Source organism: Athene cunicularia (assembly GCF_003259725.1).
Source record: "Athene cunicularia isolate RWA chromosome 2 unlocalized genomic scaffold, athCun1 chr2_part1, whole genome shotgun sequence".
Lineage (NCBI taxonomy): Eukaryota > Metazoa > Chordata > Aves > Strigiformes > Strigidae > Athene > Athene cunicularia.
In genome coordinates, this window is record NW_020799095.1 from 64,555,642 (window position 1) to 64,577,444 (window position 21,803).

Genomic DNA, 21,803 nt, shown 5'->3' on the forward strand with positions numbered 1-21,803 from the left:
TTGAAATATACAAACTTTTTTACCAAGGAATACCTAAGAGTCACTAGCCAATAAACCATGAACTTTTTTTTTTTTTTTGATTAAATACATTATTTAATGAGTTTTAAGAAAGATATTTTGAAGCTCAAATTACAATAAAGTACAATCTTCTAGATCTACAGTAGACAGTGCTATAAACATTTACCAAACCAGGTATTTTCATGTTTGCTTCTCTGCTGTTATTATTTAAGGAAAAGAAATTCAAAATCTCTTGTTAACAGCAATCCTGTCCTAACTTGGATATTTCACCCTAGAATACAATAAGGACAACAGCCTGATACTAGAGTCCTCTCCCAAAATACAGACCAAATGTCAAGCAGGAGCAAGACACTGTCATGATCACACACTAATTCAGCTTTTTAAAGAGTGACAAGTAAAATGGAGCAGATGGTTGGAGGGAATATTGAAAAAGGGCGTTGCTCCTTTCCCAATGGAATCAGAAAAAAATGCCCTTTTGCTACCAAAGTCAAGCTACCATCAAACTCATGTTAATTCAACACATTTGAGCAAGTCCAAGTTTACATAGGTAGCTTTGAGTTCACTTTGTCACCTTCTTATATTTTCCCTCTTCTCTCTGCATCCAATGTTTTCTTTCTCCCGTTTCTGAGCCTGCATTATCCCTTCATCATTTCTATCTTCAGTTACTCGGTCCCAGTGGGACGGAGCCAGAGTGCCGCTCCTCTTCAGTCTTCTGACATTGTCAATACTGTGGCAAAGGGCAAATCAATAGTGCTGAATTAGTACTGAGAAAGGAAAAAAGAAGCAGGTCAATTCCTCAGAGTTGTTTCGTATCTTTCAAAGGCCATTTTGCATGGCCTTTAAATTCTAAAAGTACACATGAGCTTCTACAGTTCATGTAAAAATGTGATTGAGCCAAAAAAGTTTCAATACTTCTTGGTTTAAACTGAGCAGCACACTGATCAACCACAGCAAACTACTGTTTGAAAGCTGCTGCTCAGCTATTCAGACATAAAAGCAGACATCAGGTGTAAATTTCATATTTATTATAACAAAAATTATGACATGTTCATTTGTGCATTCGGCTTTAATATAACTCTTGGTATGTAAATGTTCTACAGCAAATGAGCTCTATACAATCATGCTGGTTGTGGCAGCAGTAAGGAACACAAACAAAACATGTCTGTAAAAGTCAGGAAAGAAAGAGACCAGAGGAAAAAGTGGGTTTCTTTAAATGGTCTACACCATCTCAGCTCTAGCTAACTTGTACACAGCCACTCAGTCTGTTACGCTCAATGACCATGGCCCGAAGAGTCACTTAAGAAAAAAAGGTCAATTTTTCAGGTTGTGTCCTTAATGCCAAGGCTACAAAACGTGTAAGCATCACTATACAACACTGAGCTATTTACAGGAATTTCTCAATCAACTGTTCTCTCAGAGAAAATTAGTGAATCTCAGTGACTTAAGTCACCTGAAAGAGTAAAGCAACTCCTAGGAGTTAGTCTCCATATTCTACAAATGTCTATCATTTTCAAGACCAAAAAAAGCCTTTTCTCTCAAAGAAATACAGTATTACAATATTACTTAAATCATTTAGCACTGGCTACTGCCCTGCTTTTCAAACAAAACAAACAAGCCGTTTTAAAAAATATTACATCATCATCTGTTTCTCAGCAATATATTAAACCTTTTTATTATTTTTTTGTTTTGTTTTTTCGTTTTTACACTTGATATGTTAAGGGAAGGTTAACTATTTTAAACTTTACTGGTCAAGCGTCTCTAGAAGAAAGTCAATGAATATTAAACCTAATAAACTGAAAAGCTGCAGTTATTTGTAGTGGCAGGATAAGGAAAAGGAAGTATATAAAGGAAAAGGATAAGGAAAAACCCTGCTGTAATGCGAGCCCACCGGGTCCCACACTCGTCTCCTTGTTTGTTAGTTTATTTCTGAGCAGTAAATAGAGTGGGTCATAGTGGTGTATCGTAATAGTCTGCCAGGTGGTCCATCGGATACTGCCGCTGCTGCTGTTGCTGCTGCTGTTGTTCCTGGTGCTGCTTCATAATCTCCTTGACTTCTTCTTCAAGCTCTGGTGGGATGATGAACTGGTCATCAGGATCGGGCTGTGCTGGAGCAGCAAAGTAGCCCCCTGTTTTTCTGAGCGGCGCATCTGTTGCGACTTCAATTAAGTTATGGCTCCTCTCTTGTGGTGCCACAGAACCGTTGCCCCGCCGGCGCCCTATTGTGCCTGTGGCAGAATGTTCAGCTTTCCTGGGAAGACCGGGCTCATCTTCGTTGGCACTGATGACAATACCTTCGTCGCTGGCTTCCACCGGCACTTGGAGAAGCTGCTTCTCCTTTGCTCGGCTGCAGTGGATGTCCACCTCTACTTCCACGCGGCTGCCGTTGGTGAACACCCCCTCAATCGGCTCCTCATCATCGCTGTCAAGGCCGTTGTCAGAGAAGGCGCTGGAGAAGGTGGCGCTGGAGAGCTGCCGCTGGAAAGAATTGGACAGGCAGACAGGGTGCAGCATGCAGCGCTGTTCCCCCGGGTAGGCCGGGCTGTTCTCGTTCATGGCTACCTGGGGAGGCTCGTCAGAGGCCGTGGACCCCACCTCACTGCTCATTTCAGAGGTGGAGATCTCACTGCTGATCTCCGAAGCCATGCCACTGCTGGAAGATGGCATCCCAAGTGCATCTGTTGGCCTGTCTTTGATGACCACGTTGACAGACTGGGGGAAAATGCCCGGGCTGGGGGGTGGGACCCCATTAAGTTCACAGCAGCAGAAGCTGTCCTCCGTCACATTGAGCTGAACCACGACAGCGCTGATACTGTCATTGCAGCCGTAACTCTGGGCCAAAGTGCAAAGCTTCTTCGCTGCTGCCAGCGCATCAGGCACGTTTCTGACTGCCTCCACTGCTTCGTCCATCGAGAGGCTGTCCCACAGCCCCTTGCTCCCCAGAATGAAGAACTCATCTTGCGGAGTTAAGGTGATGGATTGGACGTGAGGACGTGGCACAACACTTGGGTGAAGGAAGGTGTACCCCAAGATTCTTGTTGAATCTGTCACACCATTCACTTTGCCGTCCTGAAATTAGAAAGGACAGGAAATTGGAAACAAAGCAGACTCAGGTACACAGCACCTGCATCTCCTTGCATTTTACTGATTGCTGGTCTTGCAGTACCCCCAACACTGCAATTTACAGGCAAGAAGATGGAAAAGCAAAGTGACTTGCAAGGAGGTGACAGAGCTGGGATTAGAGCGCAGCAATGGCTGGTTTGCCATCCTGTGCTACGCCTCCTACACCCTACTGATTTGTCATCAGCATCACCTATGCTCAGACCAACAAAGCAGAAGTCTGCAACAAAGAGTCATCTATTCTGGTCCTGCAGCTGAGAGTGGCAACTGGACTAATGTTTTACTAGTGAGTCAGACCTATCCCTCCTCCACCCACAATATCTGGCTTTATACAGGGCAAAGCCACACACAGCTCCATTTGATATAGGGCCAGGTCATTCAGTTATGACTCTTCTCTTGCAGCTGTAACAATCACAGGTTTCATCTTCGCTCATCGCTTCAGAAACAAAAGTTCATTTAAAAAAAAATAAAAAGACTTTAAATGAAGCATGCAAGTCAAACGCAGCAGAGAGCAAGTCTGCATTTCTCAGTCAGCTGAGTTGTAGTGAAATGTTTTACATGCCCCAATTACTTACTACATTTCCACTTAGATATGACATTTCCAAGGGGAGGAGGAGTAATATCTGAAGGGAAAACATCAGTAAAAATGGACATATTTGAGAAGTAAAACCCATGCATGTCCAAATCCCAGGATCGTGTCCTGCTTAGAATCCAGACTGCCAGAGTAAGTAGAGCAAGTGTCTGTAAGAGCAAGCCTGGCTATCTGTCAGCCTGCTGGGAACAGCTGCGCCCTGCTAATTGCGTGCTCGAGAAGAACCACCAAGGTGAGGATTTACAACTCATTTGGTCCAGCTGATGACTGCAGTGGTTATTGTAAGGCAGATAACCACAGAAAAGTGAACCAAGACTAAAAAATTCTTTCTCTTTAAAACCACTCAGAAGGAAAAAAAAAAACCAAAACACAAAACCAACCTTGTCAGCTTGTTAAGTTCCCCATTAGAAGGCTGACAGCACTGATAAACCATCAACATGTGTGAAATCAGTGAGTCATCCTTAGATTCAGAACAGAAATTTCCCTTTTTCTCTACGGAACAACACAACGAGCGTGCCTTGGTGATGCACACTGTTGGAGTGACTCCCTTCCAGCTTGTCACGTTTTAGAACCTTTCCCTGTCAAGATCAATAGGCACATGACTTATTCCACACTGCCCCCCACCCCACATGCACACCCTGCTCGCAGACATACAGCAGTGAGTTTTCTGCCTTTTCCTCCACCATTAGAGGACTCAATGTTTACCTACTCCTATGCATGTGTCACACAAGACAAAGCAACACTGACAGCGGTGGTGTGAAGCTTACAAAAAGGGACCAAATAGTTTTCTCCCCTCTCACAGTTCAGCTGAGCACAGGATGGGTTTTCCTTTTGGGCAAGTGCTCTCTTCAAGAGCCACCTGTCAAAGGGCAGCTCTGGGAACACAGGAGCTCAGACAGCAAAGTTATCCTGCCAGGAGCAAGGAGTCTCCTAAGGGAAGGACAGCATTGCTCCAAGTGCTCAGAGAGGCTCTTTATGACAGCTCCAACACAGCAATTCCTCTAGCCATTAGGAGGAGGGTGTCTGCTTTCCTGTTTCAATGCAACATGCTCACAGTTGGTTACTCTGAAGCTAACCAAAATCCAGCACAGCAATAGGAAGGAAAACAACTTGATGCATGATATGAATCACCTTGAAAGGAAAAGTGCAACTCTGGAACTCATACCATTAACACAACCTCTTAGAGGTTACTAATATCAACACAGAATTTCATGCATTGCTGTGCAAATGCTCTCCAAGGAAGCTGCAAGTTGCAACCTCCCTAACTGTTCTCTAACCTCAGTGATAATGGCCTTATGCTGCTTAATCCTCTTCAGCTCTTCTTCACAACTCATCACGTAACATCTGGACAAAGGCAGAGGTTTTCCATTCCGGCAGAGAACAGTTTGGCACTTCCCCACGTTTGCTGAGGTTAGTGTGAAGCATCCACCAGGGTCCATGGGATCATGTTTTATATGGCAAAGGACAGCAGAGCCTCCAAGTTTTTGTCCAGCTGTTCCAAGTTTCCTGGAATTTAAACAAAACAATGATTGTTCTTTAATTGAAAAACAAGCATTACGGGTACTACAGAGAAACAGCCGCTGTTCTGTGACAAGCACTCAGAGCACTAACTATTCGATCACTGGGACAGAAACAAAAGTCTCTGCTGAAGACTGTGACACTACAGCAGCACTGCAGAGAAATCACGTGCAGCTTGCAGGCAGTATGTCATTTACACATATGCAGATACTCAAATTTAGAACAAAAACAATGAAAAAAATCTCTGAACTTCTACAAGCTGCAAAGTTGTGTCTCTTCCCCTACATCTTAAAGAAATTTGTTTTAAAGGGCAGATGGAAAGAAACAGAGAGGGTTAGAAAAGTACCGAGGGCTATTAAAGAAGTCCATGCAGAGCTTAAAAAGGGGGTTCATGTTATCCAGCTGGTTCTTTGGCTTCTGAAGCAACAGATTTTATTATGAAAATATTCCTAACTGTAAAAACTCAATTTTTGAGCAAAAACAGAAGGCAGAGGTTCACTGGCTTGTGATGTCTTCAGAATAATGCTCTTACAAGTATCAAATAATGATGAAAAAAGCACTGTGGCTGTTAACTCCACTATAAGAAGGCACACTTTTCATTTTTATCCTGTCAGTTACTAACCTGTTAAATAGGTTCTTATAAATATTTAAGCCAGTTGTTTTAGCAGGAGTCACAGTGAACAACAACAACAACAACAAAAAAACAGATAAAACTGAAGTTTTCAGAATCCTATCATTAGAATGTAAATTCATTTCAACACTAGACTGAAAAACCATCCATCCTTCTCAGCATCTTGTTTATTAGGGTCTTCTCCTACAGTAATTAGGAATTACAGTAATTAGAGAGCTAATTATGGAGGTTACTAGAATTTGTATTAAGTCTAGGTATAGCTGGCAAGAACTTATGATTCAAAATCCTGGGGAGAGAATGTACAATTAAATTTGTAACCAAGCTTCAATGTGCTCTTTTACTTTCTTTTTTAAAAACACTTCAGGGGTGTTATATCATCTGTAATAATCCTCAATAAATGGTTAAATGCCACTGGAATGAATAGTTTCTGTTTCTCCAAATAAAGGGTTAGCTTATTTTGACTTGAGACCCAGGGAAAAAAAAGGCAGCTTTTCATAAGAATGCCCCATTCCTGTGAAATTGCATTAGTAGTAAAGAAAACCACCTACTAAGTACTTTTGATACTCACATGTATTATTATTTTTGAATATTTTAAGTATACAGCAACCATCTTCTCAGCTACCAGTCTGAGGCACTGTTACTAGTAATTATGGGAAGGAAGCATTTTCTCTTTTAAGGTTCAATACCACCCTCCTGTTTCCAATACCAGAACTTCAGTATTCTTCCTTTCCAAAGGTGCAACAATGGAAGGATAAATAATGCTACTTTTAACTTGATCCATTTCCTCAGCCTCTAAGCTGCTTATTTGCTTTCTTCTTTGTTTCCCTGACCTCTTTGTTCAATTCCCTTCGTACTCCTCCTTCACTTGGTGTCTCCCCAGGCACAATTTCTTCTGTCAAGAACAGCATGCACAGAGGTTTCCAAACCACTACACAGAGCTACTATTAGACTTGCAGCTATCATATCATAATCTCTTTGGATGGGTCCTGCTCAAATAATATTCTAAGGCCAAAGGGACGATAGGAGACAGAAATTTCTAAGGAGTCAGACTACATGTTTTTAATATTTGCATAGCCTTAAATAACCTAAATTGGTACAGAGAATCAGAAACGATCAGCCCAGGCTTTGCAGCCAATAGCAGTAAGGAAGTTTAGAAGAAGATGATCCAGAGATTCATACCATTGACTTAGTTATGGCCAACTGTGAGTAAGACTTTAAAGAAGATAACAGAAAAGAGCAAACCTCCAGCCACCATTATTCATGAGCATTTAGTAATTTTGCAGGTGGGTTTTTTTGTGGGGGTGTGTTTTGGTTGTTTTTGTTCAGGTTTTTGTTTGTTTGGGTGGAGAGGCATTGGGGTTTTTCTCCCTACACCTGAAAGGAACAGAGGGCAATGTTCACAAAGCAAGCAATAAAAGAAAAAGCCATAGCCAGATAACAAGTCTTTTTTCTCTTCTCACTTTTTTTTTGGAAGAAAACCCCAGGTGTCTCAGGTGTCTGACCTGAAAGTGAAAAAACTGCCCAGTAAACATACACAAAGTAAAAAAAGCTTCAGATCCAAGACTCACCTCTGCATAACGATGAAAGTGTTGATCATGTATTCCTCCTCATTTTTTGTTTTCTGAAGCTCTTCTGCTAAGATGTCACTCATTGTGCACTGCAGCAGATACGGCACTTCCACATTGCGGTCACCATCAAACACACCATAAAGTGCCTCCCGGTTGTCGCAGAAGTTGTTGGCTGAAAGTGCTGCCACGCACAGCCTAGTGAAAAAAAAAAACAAAAAGCAGGAAAACATCGAAGTTGTTACCTGCTACTAGTTTCTCATCTTGTCAAGACAGATCAGAGAGATGCAGCCTAATCTGAGAGGTAGTTTTAACCACATTTGCTCACAAGCATTTCCGAAGTGCTTTCTGAGCTGTGAAGAAGAGTCAGGACCATCAACAGTGCTAAGAGGTGGAAAGAACTATATTGGAAGTTCAAGACAAGCCCTAAGGATGCTTCCTCCTTTTCAATATGTGAACAAGTCCTATATGTAGAAATAGGAGGAAAAGTATCTCTGGAACAACATCAGTTTAAACTGCACTTGCTCCTCTGAAAGCCATCCTTGTAATTTAACATGCTGATGACCAAGCTGTGTGTTACATCAGTTAACAGTAAGTAAAGGCTTGCTGGCACTTGCTACAGAAACCTAGGTAGCAGAAGATCTCTAAAAAGGTATTTAAGGAACAAAGAAAGATTCATCACATTGCCAGCAACACAGAAACTAGCAGACTCTTAGTACATTATTTGTCAAGTGCTGCCTTAGTCACAGGAGCTCTGCACACTATGAATATTCAGAGTTTTGGCCATTCTGTCTCTTCCTTTAGTATCTCTGATTTGCTTGGTAAACACCCTTTGGTTGAAGATAAAGCAGCCTTGCAAAGAAGAAAATGCTTTTAAACACTTAGATCTTTTGCAAGTACCCAAGTCCTGCATAGACAAAATGTGTCTGCTACACTTGTATCTTAGCAACTTCCCTAACAAAGACCAAAGTGGGGAGCCAGGCAGGGGCCCGGTATACAAATATAGTCACAGCACAGCCTCTGCCTTTGTGAGGCCCAAAATGTCCCCAAAACTTTTACTGAAAAAGGGATTTCTTCATATCGGCACAGAGGCACTCTGCTGCTAGGATGCTTGTATCATAAAAAACACTCCAGGTCATACTTGTTTTTAACGCCCGATGCTTCTGTGTAACCGTGACTCCACACTGCCGGCGCTCCTGAAGCATCACCGGCTGAGGGCTGGTCGATTCTGAAGCAACGGATATTGCTGCAAGGAGAAAGGAAAGGGGAAAGATGCAATAGATTGAAGTGCCGACATGATCCAGCTTGAAATGTCAAGAGAACAAAAAAGCAGTAAATAACTGAGCCTTTATGAGGGTGTCAGCTCCACTGTTTTGCTTAGCTGGCTTTGCTTTCCCTGCCCTCACCCCTGAGCTATTTGTTTCAAACCTGGCCCAGTAGGAATACAAGGCACATTTGTCACTAGCTTGATGAAATCAAGTGATTTTTTTTAACTTCCACCCATTTTAACAGGTCTCTGGGTTCTTTTCATTGTACTGAAATGAAACCACCTGTACGACCCACACCATCCCCTACATGGAGGGGAAAAAAAAAAAAACACTTCAGCAGCAGCAACATGTAGTAACAGCCTTCCATGAAAATGCCCATAAACCAGAAATTCGCTCCATCCTGGTCTTGCACCAACCTGCAAGAGCCAGCCAGTGGTCCTGACAGCAAGCACAGCCCTTCTGTCTTCCCCAATTGTGCAGTCCAATTTTTACTTAAGGCCCTTGATCCTCTACTCTCCAATTTACAACCAACATAGTTGAAATTCAGGCTAAAGGCTAACTCATGCAGCATAGTAAAGACTTCAAAAGGGCCCAGCCCTCTCTGTTTATATCCTTCTCTTCATAGCCCTGCTTTGCTGGGGAGAGATGACCTTCTGCCTGCTCCCTACCGCTCTCTTCCAAAGGCAGCGAAAGCGAGCTCCCCCACACGCTGCATACACTTCAAAGGCAACCGAACCTTTCATGAACCAAATGAATCATAAAAGAACACAAGCAGAAAAGTCTAACTGTTCACTCTGAGCATTCATTTTTCTCTATCCAAACCCCCACCTGACCTGAACATGCAGAAAAGTATTTTCAGTATTGCACAGTCTTCCTCAAATAACTTGAAGTCCTGTCACATCCAGTTCAATTTCTTTTTACACTAATAGTCAGGATGTACATCAGTGAGGGCAGATTAAAAGCAAACAAATGATATAAATAACCTTAGAGCCGCTGGTGTTTTAAGCCCTTGGTTTTGCAGCCCTCTGTCACAAACAGGAGGCAAACATCTCACCACCACAAGCATTAGAAAAGATTATCTGACCCCAAATCAAACTGGAAACCTGGATCTCTTCTAAAATAGCAGAGATTTTAATTCTGTCTGCACCTGCGGAACACTACACACATGAGCAAACACACTTTCTTCACAGACTTCTCATACAAGGCACTTATCCTCCAGGGCAGAGGAACTTGGATCAAAAAGGTTTTTCTGTTTGTTTCTTTTTTAACTGAGTTGACTGACCCCTGGTTCCTGGGCAGGTCAAGGACCCAGAGTTGTCTCAAGGCTTCCAGCAGTGGTGAAAAAAGCTACCTCAATGCATTGCTTTCAGCTTCCTCAGTGGCACCACTACAAATAGACCATGTACCCAGAAAGGAATGATATCCAGGCAGCACACCCTATTCAGGGAATATGGTCCAAAGCTTGAGGCAGCATGGTTTATTTTCTCCCTAATTTAAAATTATTGTTACGATTGAACTAGATGCTCTTTCCTCAAAATCTGAGTAGCAGCATCCTTTTGTGGTTTTTATTGGGTTTTTTTGTTTTTTTTTTTTCCTTTTAGTTGCTACTGAAAATTCTTACATCCAATAAATCACTTGGCAACATCCTCCTAAGTATGCAAGCCTCCTTTAAAATCTCCATACATATTAAAAAAAAGCAAGCATGCATGACAAGCCTCTTCTCACCAGCATTGAGAATGCATATTAACCTACTACCTGCGTGAATCCTGCCAGGGCACAGATGGAGAGCTGCCTATTACATGCATAAGGAAGATATAAAAAGTTCTAAGTGCACAAGTATTTTTGTGCCTGCCACAAAAAACAAGTGAAAGGAGTACCTCCTCTCTGTCAATTATAGCAGTATACCCTAGAAGTCAGTGTAGTATATCAGTACAGACACTAAGAAGCTCCTCAAAAGGCCTCAAACACCTGACTGTGGCTAATGAATATTAGGGAAGATAATAGACCTGAGGTCTTAAGCATAATTTATTTTAAAAACCCCAAATAATCAACAAAATGCACACATAAGATGAAAAAAGTTTTCTGTGAATTAAAGACAATGCATACACTAGTGAAAATGTAACATGTAACTGGGACACACTACACTTCTACTACTTAGAACTTAAATTTGTATAATATGGCTAAAGGGCATGATGCCTGAATACTAAAGTGGCAAAAGACTGGCTTGCCCATCCTGTCTGCTGTGCTGTACACAAGAAAAGCTAATTTTTCACTTCAAGTTCTGACACAATTCAATTAGCTTTGTAATCTATATAGTTTATTTTTTTTTTTACCCTGTGAATGAGAGCAACATTACACACTGCTTCTTCAAGAAGGTTTCCTGTATACAATAAAGCAGCTCTTAAGGTAGATGAATGTCCCTTTTTTCTCCCCCACTGTCTGCCACAGAACATGGACTCTTGTTTTTATCTGTGAAAACTCAACATTCAAATTTCCATTTAAATTTGATAAAATCTGCTGATTCAAGCTAAAAGCAAACTCACACTAAGTTTCCCTTGCTTGCACAACAGATGATGTTTATTACTCCAGTGTCTGATCTTAACCATTTAAAATTAAACACCACAAAGCAACTGCTCAGGCCTTAAAAAGTAAATCAACCCTTGTTGGAATCACTCAATATTTAAGGATCAAAGAGACTCAGAAGGAAACTCAGAGCTGGTGCAGTTTCCTTCAGGACATTAGAAAAGCTCAAGGCAGCATCACTGTCCACAAATGATCTGATTTAGCATGACAGTTTCCCAACACACTGCAGGGGGAGGCACAAGCCACTTGGCCAATTTCAGTTATGGATGACACTTAGGTCCTGGGGCAGGAAACAAACAGGTAGACAGGAAAGAAACAGACGGTCCCAAAGCAAGGGAACTAGCTTTGCTGCAAGCAGAATGGGAGATGCAACTCTTCAGGAGAGGTTTAAATATTAATAAAAATTTCTAGGACAAAAGCAGAGAGTTATGAAGGGTAACAAGAAGTAGTATGTGAAGAGGTAAAAAGCAGCACAACGGCAAAGACAGACCCAAGCAGATGAATGCAAGCAAAAAAAAAAATACTGTAAGCTGCTATTCACATCTCAACAGTAGAATAAAATAAGTATTTTGGTTGAATTACTATCAGAAGTAAAATGGAGATCATACTGGTCCAATAGTGGTTATACCAGACTAACAGATCCCTTCAGGAGTTACAGCTGAAAGCAATTGCACTTGTCAGTAAAACATCCTCTTTAAAAAGCATCAATTTCTGACCTATCCACATAATTTGTTACTTTCTGATCCACTGAGGAGAGGGAGTCATACTCGTTAAGAGATTTACGCTTCCATGTATTGTGGTTTTGTCACATCCCAGTGACAGGAATTGTTCTTCCCCCTCCCCACTCTGTAAAGTAACCTACTTCAGCAGCTCTAGGGTTTTGTGATCCAAGGCTAATCTGGGATTTCCAGTCAGGTCCAGCTCTTGTAGTTTGGGAGGCAGGTTTTCAGGCAATGTGACTTCACTCAGTTCATTGCAGCTTAGGTCCACGCACTGCAAAAGGAAAGCAGCCAAATAAGCAAGAAAATTCCACTGTCATCAAGATCATACAAATTTTGATTAAATGTAATAATGCATGTTTCATGAACAATAAAGGCTGCAACTAAGACCAAAGACCATTCATTTAAGTAAGTAGTTCTTACAAAATAAATTCATATGGCATTTAGCCATCTTACCAGATGTCTGGGACACCTAGAAATATGTTCCCTCCATTTCCATTTCTGGCCAGGCATCATCTTGTTACAAAACTAGTAAATTTTGTCTGCTCTTCACAGAGACAAAGACAGTCAGTGTATTTTCAAGTATTTAAGAAAAACCGTTACTGATCAAACCAGTCTTTTAATAAATAAAGGAAATGGAGATACAGTGGCATAGAAGTGCCTCCTCCAAAGTCAGTTTAAACCAGCAGGAGTATGAGCAGGCTCTCAGGGTTATGAATGCAAGCAGAGGGGAGGAAGAGTAGAAAGGAGAAGGGGAAAAAAAAATGGAGCCGTTTTAAACATGATTTGAATTTGTGTCATCTTAGATTAATTCATATTTAAATATAAATCAATAAAATGAGTCAAAAAGATGAAAGCTTTGATATTTCAGAAAAAAAAAAATAGAAAAGAGCAGAGAAACTTGCTGGCTATCCACCAGCTAAGCACGAATTAGCTAGAACAACTGAACTAGATAGAATGACAAAATCCTCAAACATAATTTAAATCTGCATTATGAAGATGGAAGTCAACACACAGGGAAAAATACGGCATTTTAGAACAAAACCAACTCTTCAAACCCTATTACAGGATCACAAGAGTAGCATGCACCAAAAATTGAAGAGAAAAATCATCAAGAGGACAGAACAGGCTGGTATTTAACAAAGGATAGAAGAACTACTCATATTTTTCAGAAAGACCATTTTCTACTTTCAATCTGCAAAAAGAGAAAGACTTTAAAAACTTTAATAAAACAGAAAGCTGAAAGGGGTGGAGGGAACCTTTTCCTATCTGCACATTTTGACCATTACATAATTTTCATTGATACAAGCAAAACACTTTCATTTTTGTAGATGTATTCAAAGAAATTACGTCTTGAGCTGGAAGAAGACCTAAGATAACCTAGTTAAACCTGGAAGAGAAAAATCACCTAACACTTTATTAAATGTATGCAATGGAAATAACAGATTTCCAAGCCAAATCTTGAATCCTGAGGTTGTCTAATATGGAGGCATTATCCATGAAGAATAAACTGCCGATGTTATCTAAACCTGATAAGGAAATCAGACTTTAAATCTGTCACTCAAATAAAATAGTAGACAGCTTAACAGAACAGTTATTCCAGGGAGCTTTTTTCCTCCGCGCAACTCCTTGCTGCTTCCAGAGAGCTAGTAATTACTTTGCAGATTAAAGAAGCTGCCAGCAGGCCTTGCTGTGTTCAACACCTCAATGCCATTACAAATTTGATGGAAGAGCATGCTGGAATAACTAGTATAAAGATCAGTAAAGTAATTTCATGATTCTCATTAAATGCCCAATACACCAAAGGCAGCAACCCTCTACAGCAGATCCCTTGGTCCCTAGGCATTAGTGAAGATAGCTTATTTATCAGGTTAGCCTATTCTTCCAACAGGACAAATAAAGCCTAAAAAATCCTAAGAGGACCTTTCTGCATGTCTGTTTTAAGTTTACTCCTTATTCTATTCCCCAGGAAAGCAGGAAACCATTATTTCCTAACCAATCCACATTTCCTCATGCATTATTTTAACGCAACTCATTTAGCCACACCCATGTAGCGCCAGAAGAGTAACTCCTGCAATTGCACATAGGATTTTGCCCTAGAGAGGCCAGTTGGAAGATAGGGTTTAAGTATTCCGCATTTTCTTACGCTGCATTTACAGCTTTGTAACAGTTTTGTTCATGGCCGGAAATGACTTATCTCCAGTTGTGACTGAAGGTGAGCATACTGATACTAACTTATTTAACTAGGAGAAAAACTAACTACCAGAGATTCAGTTTTTTCTTTAAGATGCTACTGCTACTAGATTTTCACTTAATTTGGATTTCAAGGTAATGTTCCTACAAAAGACAAGTTTAACTAAAAACTGTGACAAGAAACCTCCGTATCACCCTCACTGCAGCAGCCCAGCAAGACAAACCATGGAAGAGAAGCAATCGATCAGTCCACAAAAACTGGATGATATAAGTAAAGCCAGGTCGCAGGTGGGAAAAAGCAAGCCTGGGTTGCTGAGCTCTGCTCAAGCAATAAGGACTACTCAACTGGGTGACTGTGAAAGAACACCAGGATGCTGGATTTTAGAAGTGCCTTTTTTTATTCTGTAAGGCAAGGAAACTGAAGTCAAACAACAGCTGTAAGGAAGAGTCTGCTAGGGCATTGACTCAGGTGTGTGTGCTTTCAGCTGCTTGACCATTTGCAGAAGACATTTCAGTGTGCACAGATAAACCTGTCAGTATAAATAACTGTCATAAAATACAATAAAAACGCTAAAAAATGTATTGTATAAGATATCTCAGAGACATCCACCAGGCTCTAACACAGAGGACAACACATAAATTCTTCAGCGTTGACTACAGTGTGTACAAAAGGCTGAGACAACTGTTATCACTAAAATGACCTTGTGTTTGGAAATCCTGGAATTACTGCAAGTGTAAAAGCATCATCATTTATACTAGCTTTTTTTTCTGAAATTATTTCAGGCAGTATAGTAAATGCTGCTATTAACTGTTCCAGTATCACTGACTCCAAAACCAAAATGTCAGGCTAAATACAAAAGCAAATCAGTGATCACCTCGAGTTTCCCAAGAAGTTTAGCATGTTTGAATGCCACCTCAGTTAAAATTAACCATCAAATATGATGTAATTACAAAGGTGACATGAGAATATACAACTTTGTGCTTTACTACAAGCAAGTTTATTTCATCAAATGACCAAATCCTTACTTAAGCAATTAATTCTGAACTTAAACAGATACAGGGCAGGCAGCACAAGCTTGACCTCCAAACTGACAAACACCAACCCTGAACTAGAAATATCACTAGGAGTCCAGAACCGCTACGCCCAACAAGGCACCTTCCCATCTGGCAACTATATGAACTTCTCATGTAAGTCACACCCAAGCTTGAGTACTGACCAGGCATTTTCTTCCTACAAAGGTGAAGTCCTAGAGCATGGTGCCCTCTTAGGTGAAGTCACAAACACTAACCCTGCAGTCCCAAAACAATTACTGACATCCATGCCTCTTTCTTCTGCTAAAAAGAACTAAATAACTGTAGGGAGCCAGCAGGAAGAAACTACTAGGTCTTCCAATAGCATTTTTCTGCTAAGTGTTGTGGCAGAGTAGCACTTTAAATACTGACGCTTTAATAAAATATTCATCTTTCCCCAAAATGCACAAACAAAAGGAAAAAGTAGATTGTTCCTTATTGGCCTGCTTACTTTCTTTTTTTTTATTCCATTACCACCACTCTCATATTTTTAAAGAAATGTTTACTGCACAGAGTCCTGCTCCTCCACCCCAATTCTTCCTCTAAGAAAAAAGGCTTTGCTTCTGATTGATTCTAAATGGCTTTCCACTTCCTCTGGCCATTGTTCCAAAGAGGGAGGAGTATTCAAAAACCCACAAGTTTGTTTGAGATTTCCTGGCAAAACCACAAAACTCATCTTTACATGTACTCACTGTCCAACAGAATTATTGCTCCTGCTGCTTTGCCTGACCCCAGACACTGAGGCACACATGGCAGGCTGGAAACTTAGCCCTTTGACTTTACAGAGTGCCTGAAGGACACAAGTTGGTTTGACAAGTTTGGCGAATAGGTAATCAGTTTTCAGCCTCAGAGAATGACAGATTTTCTGCTGTATCACAAGATTTGTATGCTGTGAGTTAACAGTGTCCCAGTTCTGGCCAGCAGAAACAGCACACAGTGCAAATATGCTACACTATAGCCAGACAAGAAGCAGCAAGTCAGTTCACAAAAGGTAAGTAGCAGTGCTCTTCAGCATAGTCAAGCAGAGAATGTGTCCCACAAAAAGAAGTGTCAGGGAAAGCACAGATTTACTTCTGGAAACACATACAAGAGATATATTAAGCATTCCTCCAGTTGTACAAAATATTACTGCAATTAGGAAAATTAAAGTAGCTTGCCTAAGTACTCAAATCCTGTGCTCCTGGAATTTATCTCTGTCCCCAAGGCCTATCCTATTTTGCAGGTTCAGCAGTTTTTAACACGCACTCTAAACAAAGTCCATTCCTACACAATCAACCAATTGCCAAGGCAGCAAGAGTTAATTACGCATAGCTCTTGCCAAATGTTGAAGTTTTATCATAACAGACTGTCAGAGGAAGACAACTAACACTTCTATGGCAGAGGAGATAGGATCTGGTGAAGGTGAGTGTAAAATCAGATTTTGAGGTGGTTCTTCCGTTGTACTCTGAGGCAGCACAGTGGCAAATATTTTGCATATGACCTCAGAGGAGAAAGCACCTCCATAATTTCTGAGAATATACTATCCCGTAGCAATGAGACACGAGGGGAGAGCAGAATTGGAAAAGTCGCATTATACTTGCTTCTTCCAAAACACATTAATTCCTTACCTTTATTTCAGAAAGCTGCATGACTTCTGGGAAGACTTCAATGCAGTTGGAGTGAGCAATTACAGTATGCATACGTCTGCAGTTCATGATGGTTGTTGGAATGGCTTTCAGTTTGTTCCCACTAATATCAATTTCTTCCAACTCTTCCAGCTTGGCCATTTTGCTATGAAAACAAGAGTATAAGAATTTTTCTTTTAAGAGAGATGCATATTTTATTTTGAAGTGGTGATAAGAGCAGTGCTTTTCATTATTTTAAGGAAATAAAATTGCAGACTTTGATCCCTGTTCACAGCAGTGCCTGTCACCTCACATCAGTCACTAACCCAGTTGTGAAACAAAACATGTGTTGCTTCTGTCGATGTTTTGTTAATGCCACCTTTCAAATGACTTATTTTGCCTACAGTCCCCCTGCTCACCAGCTCATTGTCACTCTTTTACCTCCTTCCTTCTCCTTTCTTTCAACTCTAGTTTTTCACTTATTCCCAGATTTTCCTCTCCACCTTCTGACATCCCATTCAGCCCCTCCCCCTAATTTATTTCCCTCCATCCCCCTTTGCTGTTGAAGCACAGCTTCTCAGAACATCACACAAGGACAGAGATGTCTCTTCCTTTATTTACTGGCATCTCTTTTCCAAGGTTGTACCCCATCAGCTTTAGAGCATATCTTACACTTGAAAGACTTCTGATTAAAGTAGAGTGAATTGAAAACACAGAAATTGCTGCCAAGGCAGAATCTCCTTCTGGTGGGAGAAGTTTTTTCCCTAGTGGAGCCTAGTCTACTTCCAAAGGACATTACCAGACTGTTACGCTCACAAATCTTTTGTAAGGAGAAGGCCGCCAGGTGTTAAGCAAAGTGACCAAGCCAAGGAAAACAGAAGACTTCCTTGCTTGGCCTCAGAAGCATATTGTGGTCATGCTGCATTAGTCCGGTTGCAGAGTTTCAAGCACAATCAAAACACACTGACTGACATGTAGCACTCACTTGTCTGTGTAATGCAAGAGAGGGTAGCAACGTGCAAGACGGCATAGTAGGTGAATCCATGCACTTAAGTATCACTACATTCCAAATACAGCCTGTGCCACCACATTCTGTGCAATTTAATTCTCACTGTTAAAATGTTTCATGATGCCCACTCACCAGTGGGGCCAGAGGCAGTAAAACCAGTTACCTACCTTGCAGGGAAGCTCTGTAGGCGATTGTAAGCCATGTGCAAGATTTTCAAGTGTGGATGGCCTGTTAACAAGGGTACGCATTTATCTGTGAGGTTGTTATTGGTCAAATACAACTCCTGCAAGATGCTATGGGTTTCTTCAGAAAGAGTGGCTGGAGGAAGCGTTTCCAGTTTGTTGGCAGAAGCATTAAGAAATCTCAGGCTGCAAAGAGAAGTCGCATAAGGGAGTTCAGTGAAACATTCTGAAGGTTTTGTCTAGAAGTATACATAAAATCTCTATTTTAAAGAGTTAAGATAGTTATAAAGCAGAGGTCAAAAGCAACAAGTTCACAACAACAGAAAGGAAGACTGAAAGTCTAGCATTACATGAACAAAATGTCTGATCATGTTTTTACATGAACACATTTGTACAAACAAAACATCAGCAAAATCAGTATGTCAAAATGCCTCTACCCCCTTATCAAGACCTCAGGTACTTCCAATATTACCACAGATGTACCTACAGGTAAGAGCAATAGCAAACCACATCATTTCCATATTCATTCCACATAAAAATGAATTCAGAATTCATCATCAATGAACCATAAGAGTAAAGCTGCCCTTCAAGTGACTAAAAGTATCGCTGATAAAAAAGCCAGACAATTTTTCATTATTTTAAATACCAACAAGGGTGCAGACAGTATTTTGTTTAAACCTGCAGGCCTAAAAGTAACTACAAAATATGAAAAAGTACCCTTTGAATATCTGTATAACTAAAGATGCACCAATAAAAAAAAAACCAAACCAAACTGAGACCAAGCAATAACTTGCCTTTTAGATTTTAAAGAGAGAAAGTGCAAATAGTAAATTAAATTTTAAAAGTTACATACTTGCTTGCTGATGTATGCAGCAAGACAGCCAGATCTCTACATAGTTCCCAAGTGCCCTTCCCTTAATCCTTGAAGTAGCAGAAGCCCTTTCAATATTTTTTTCAGTCCCACCACAAGCAGCAAGCACAGAAGTAGCACAGAAATTAAGTTATTATTTCCAAGATGGGAAAAAGACCTGTTGAGGTAGTCACTGCCCACTCCTGCCAGTCAAGTTCTGCAGGCAGAGGACTGCTGTTTCGTTAGGGAGTTTGGTGATCACAGCAACACTGGAGGAATACACACTGTAGACATCTTGAAGGCTAGAATTCACAGAAGCAATTCCAAAGAAGTGGAAAAATAAGGCTATTTATCCTTTGGTAACCACCTCTGGCATGACCATGTCTTTTCAAGACAAGTAAGACCTCTCTCTTCCTTCCTCCCCTTCTCAGAAAAGGCTGTCTTAAGGGAACTTGTGGTACAGAAGTTAGTGTGTGCCTGCCAGTCTGTGTTCAAACCAGGCTGTACTGCGCCTACCAACTAATGGGAATGGGCAGCTGCAATGGGCAAGCTGCATTCAAGAAACAAGACTCAAATGAGCTGGCTGAAGCCTATAAAGCCACCCATCAGGACACAAAAGGTAGGTGTTCTCCTGTCATTGATCTTAAATGATAAAATATTAATAGCTTCTCCCATGCATGCAGGAATCCACACTGACCTTTAAGGTCTATTAATGAATGAAATGGATTTGCAAGAGTTGCAGCTGGTTGAAACTTGCTCAGCAGCAAATAAGAGTCAGACATGCTACAGAGGAGTCACGTGGAATGCCAAAGGATTAAAAAAAAACTACTATTTTCATTAGAAGCAAAAATCTCTCAGCACTGCACAGAACTGAAACTAGGTTAGCTGTTTTACACAGACAGAGGAGTCCACTTTGGAGAAACACAGTTTAATCCTCAGGCTCATTCATTATTCACGAGGGTGGTAAAACTCCAGAGGAGGAAGGGAGGAGAGGGAGGATTCATACAGAGAAGGGAATAAGCATCAGAAAGGGTTTTATTTATTTATTCTAAAAAGATCCTGCTCAATTTCGCCCTTTAGTTATAAACTAAAATATATATTAAGCTTATTCAAAGTTGGATTATTAAATTGAAGCGTACCACATCAACAGTTCCTGTATTTAATTAAACACCAGCAAGCACACCTATTGCTAAAGTACAGGCAACTATTAGTTTGGCAGCTTCAATCTAACACACATGGTAGTCTTCTCTGTCCACAAAAAGAGCACTTGGATTAGCATTAAAGCCACAATATCTCTTGTACCACTCATAGTACAAAATGGTTGTCTTCAGCTCAGTCTGGAAAGGCTTAACTAATAAAAACTTTAAGGCAGCTGGGAAAAGTGAGTTTTCATGGGAATGGGCATGAGGAAGTGTGGCAGCAAAGCATCCCCCAAGAAAGTGCATGTTCCACTACTCTGAAGAACAACATGTATTTTACTTATGTTCTTCCAAGCTGCAGCAGAATAACCTGGAGTGTTTCACAGGTACTTTCTTTTAATAACCAAAGGGAGCCAAACATCATCCTAGAGGGCATCCTATGGCTATGAAGTTCAGAAGAACGTATATTCGCTCCAGTACAGCTAGCCGAAAACACTGCTGAAAGCTTTGAGTAAGTAAAGGTATGTTGCTCTGATGAATTTAATAGAGTTTACTATACTGAATCAATTTTAAATTCAAAAGAAAAAAATGAATCAAACAAAAGCTCTTGCATGTTCTTAATAAACTTTCAACATTGGTGAAATACAACAAGAAATTTCAAGCTGTTCCCTTACTGGTATTAAAAGTGGCTGGAATCTGCATATTCCTGCCAAAAATGGGTTTTAATGCATTTTCCAATGGGAAAGGGGGAAAAAAAGAGCTGTTGCTCTGTACCCTCTCACCCTTCTGCCAAATCTTCCAAAGAGTGATATAACAGTGTTGGAAATAAATCCCCATCACACTGACCTACAGTTTAGTGCCTTGATGTGAGCAAGGTTTAGGTGGCTAAGCAAAATCACGCCAACAGTCTCGAATGGGAACCCTGTGGTAGCAGGGTATCTCACCTACCCCATACATAACAACTCATAGCTGGGTTTCACTCAACAGTCAGGTTCAGGATAGTCTCATACTAATCTCCGTCTGTAGTTGGCAACATTAGAATTAAGTTAACTTTTAAGAAAAGAGTACGCTGCTTCTTTACATGTTCTTTTTGATGAGCTGTAACATTAAAACGGTAAAAACATTCCAAAACAACCATTCTTTCAAGATATTCTCTGGATTTAAAAAAAAAAGAAAAAGGATACCATTCCTTGGGCATAGAACAGAATGAACCAGCAAACCAGCAGATTGCTACTGCCAAAGCTTTGTCAATTTTGTGCTATAATTTTATGTCAAAAAAAAAAAAGCCACAACAAAACCCAAATGTGTACTTGGCCATCAGGTTTTTCCTCACACTGATTTAACACAGAAGTCCTCCTCCATGTTACTTCCACTCTCCTCTTTCTTCATCCTTATGAAATGCACCAGCTACTGCCTTGGAAGGCAAATCTTACAAATGCCCTCCAGAGGAGTGGAAATTTACTTGGGCACAACTGTTCCCATCTCTGTTGTGCATGGACTTTAATTGATTCATGTTCCTTGAAGATATCCCACTCATATTGCTTATCAGATGGAAGCAGAATGTCAAGTATTAAAGCTCAGTCCAAAATTAATTGTTTCCCTTTCCAATTTCACCCACACACTATACCACAAGCTCATGAAAAAAGTACAGCATCACTACAAAAACCTGAATTCAGCAGCCTGCGCACATACCAGAGCATAATATAGCAAGGAGAGCATGAATTAACAAGTACTAAAAGAGTGT

General features: G+C 40.6%; 1 protein-coding gene across 2 annotated transcripts in view; it reads right to left on the minus strand.

Moving 5' to 3' along the window:
- Positions 1-1,021: 1,021 nt before the first annotated feature.
- The window catches only part of PHLPP1 (PH domain and leucine rich repeat protein phosphatase 1), a 106,709-nt gene continuing 85,927 nt past the window's right edge, over positions 1,022-21,803 (minus strand). For both annotated transcript variants that reach the window (XM_026842339.1, XM_026842341.1), the window contains exons 11-17: positions 18,056-18,256; positions 16,883-17,045; positions 12,155-12,285; positions 8,583-8,687; positions 7,445-7,639; positions 5,005-5,233; positions 1,022-3,084 (exon numbers count right to left, since the gene is read on the minus strand). In XM_026842339.1, the coding sequence (XP_026698140.1) occupies positions 1,966-3,084; positions 5,005-5,233; positions 7,445-7,639; positions 8,583-8,687; positions 12,155-12,285; positions 16,883-17,045; positions 18,056-18,256 (2,143 nt within the window). In that variant the 3' untranslated portion in view covers positions 1,022-1,965. The remainder of the gene's footprint in view (positions 3,085-5,004; positions 5,234-7,444; positions 7,640-8,582; positions 8,688-12,154; positions 12,286-16,882; positions 17,046-18,055; positions 18,257-21,803) is intronic.